Here is a 1428-nt window from a genome sequence, read left to right as displayed (position 1 = left end):
CAGTGTAAAATTTTTAATTACTTGGTGAGTATTCCAGGAAAGTTCTCGATTTCAAGATGGGCAAACCTATTATTTATGGAACCGATTTGAGTCCTGCTGTTCGTTCAGTCCTACTCACAGCTCACGCCATCGGTTTGGACTACGAATTCCGCGAAATCAGTTTGCAAAAAAATGAGCACAAAACGGAAGAATATCTGAAGAAGAACCCACAACATACCATCCCCACTCTTGAAGATGATGGAAAGTGTATTTGGGACAGTCATGCCATCATCACATACCTCGTTGGGAAATACGCAAAGGATGATTCCTTGTATCCCAAGGATTTATATAAACGCGCAGTAGTAGACCAGAGGCTCCATTTTGAAAGCAGCGTTTTAAGTCCTCGAATGAGCCGAATGTTTACTTTTGGGGTGAGTACCAGCTTTAAATGAATGAATGAATGAACATAAATGTGAGCGAGATTATTTTGCCAATCCCTAAAAATATTAAATTAATTGAAATTCAGAGATTTACCAGCAAATTTTGTTAAAAAAGCTCATTAATTTATTCTATTTCCAGCCCTCCAACAAGGATCCACAGGCACTTGAGAGTGCTAAAACCGCCATACTCGAAGCTTATGATTTCCTTGAAAAATTCATTGGTAGCAACCAATACTTCGCTGGAGACTCCCTCACGGTTGCGGATTTTTCAATCTTGGCTACCTTTTCAACTGTGATTAACTTTGTACCTGCCGAACAGGGAAAGTTCCCGAAAATAAGTAGCTGGTTAGATCGGTTGACCAAGCTTCCCTACTATCAGAAAGCAAACGGTGAGGGACTGGAGAAAATTTCGGCGTTTATCAAGAAAATGAGCTCTTAAGGAGTGCAATATGTGTGTGGAGTGTAATACAGAATGAAGTGCAATAAAAAATGTATAATTAGAAAACTGACTTCCTTATTTGATAGAAGTTGCAACCATGGATGTGATAAAACTAAGTGAAGTAAGTACAGTTTATTACTGCAAACTATGACTAATAATGATTATAAAAGTGTGTAATAAATGCTAAGTCATTATTTTGCCGGCCAACATGACATGCGTAATTTTATATATAAATGTACGATAATGTTCATATCAGGCAAATTATTATCTTTTCCCATTATCGCTTCACGAAAATAGTCCCAAGCGGATTGCGAAAGTGTGTTCAGGAAACACGTTGCTTGAGACAAGAAAGCTTGGCCTTGATTTACATAAAAACGGTACGCAGAGAATTTTGTGTATAAATTCCGTTTGATTTCGCAAACTGTACAATCAAAGATGGATTTAGAAACTACTTTTTGTATGTGCGAAATGGAATACGCTGGCTTCCAATTGTACAGGGTGCGGCAGCATAACTTCCTTTTTTCAAAACTCAATAAAAACTATCGTATGCATTGGAAAATATTTATTTAT

The 1428-nt window shown here is 37.3% G+C and overlaps 1 protein-coding gene across 1 annotated transcript; it reads left to right on the top strand.

Annotated features, from left to right (window-relative positions):
• Positions 1-862, top strand: LOC119648229 (glutathione S-transferase 1-like). Its single transcript, XM_038049849.1, has 2 exons — positions 1-410; positions 559-862. Exons 1-2 carry the CDS (start codon positions 57-59, stop codon positions 856-858), a joined length of 654 nt encoding a protein of 217 aa, XP_037905777.1. The 5' UTR covers positions 1-56; the 3' UTR covers positions 859-862.
• The last annotated feature ends 566 nt before the right edge of the window (positions 863-1428 follow it).

This window comes from Hermetia illucens, chromosome 2 (assembly GCF_905115235.1).
Source record: "Hermetia illucens chromosome 2, iHerIll2.2.curated.20191125, whole genome shotgun sequence".
In the NCBI taxonomy this organism is placed as follows: Eukaryota; Metazoa; Arthropoda; class Insecta; order Diptera; family Stratiomyidae; genus Hermetia; species Hermetia illucens.
The sequence above is the reverse complement of the archived record's forward strand: the minus strand, read 5'-3'. Positions and strand labels throughout refer to the sequence as shown.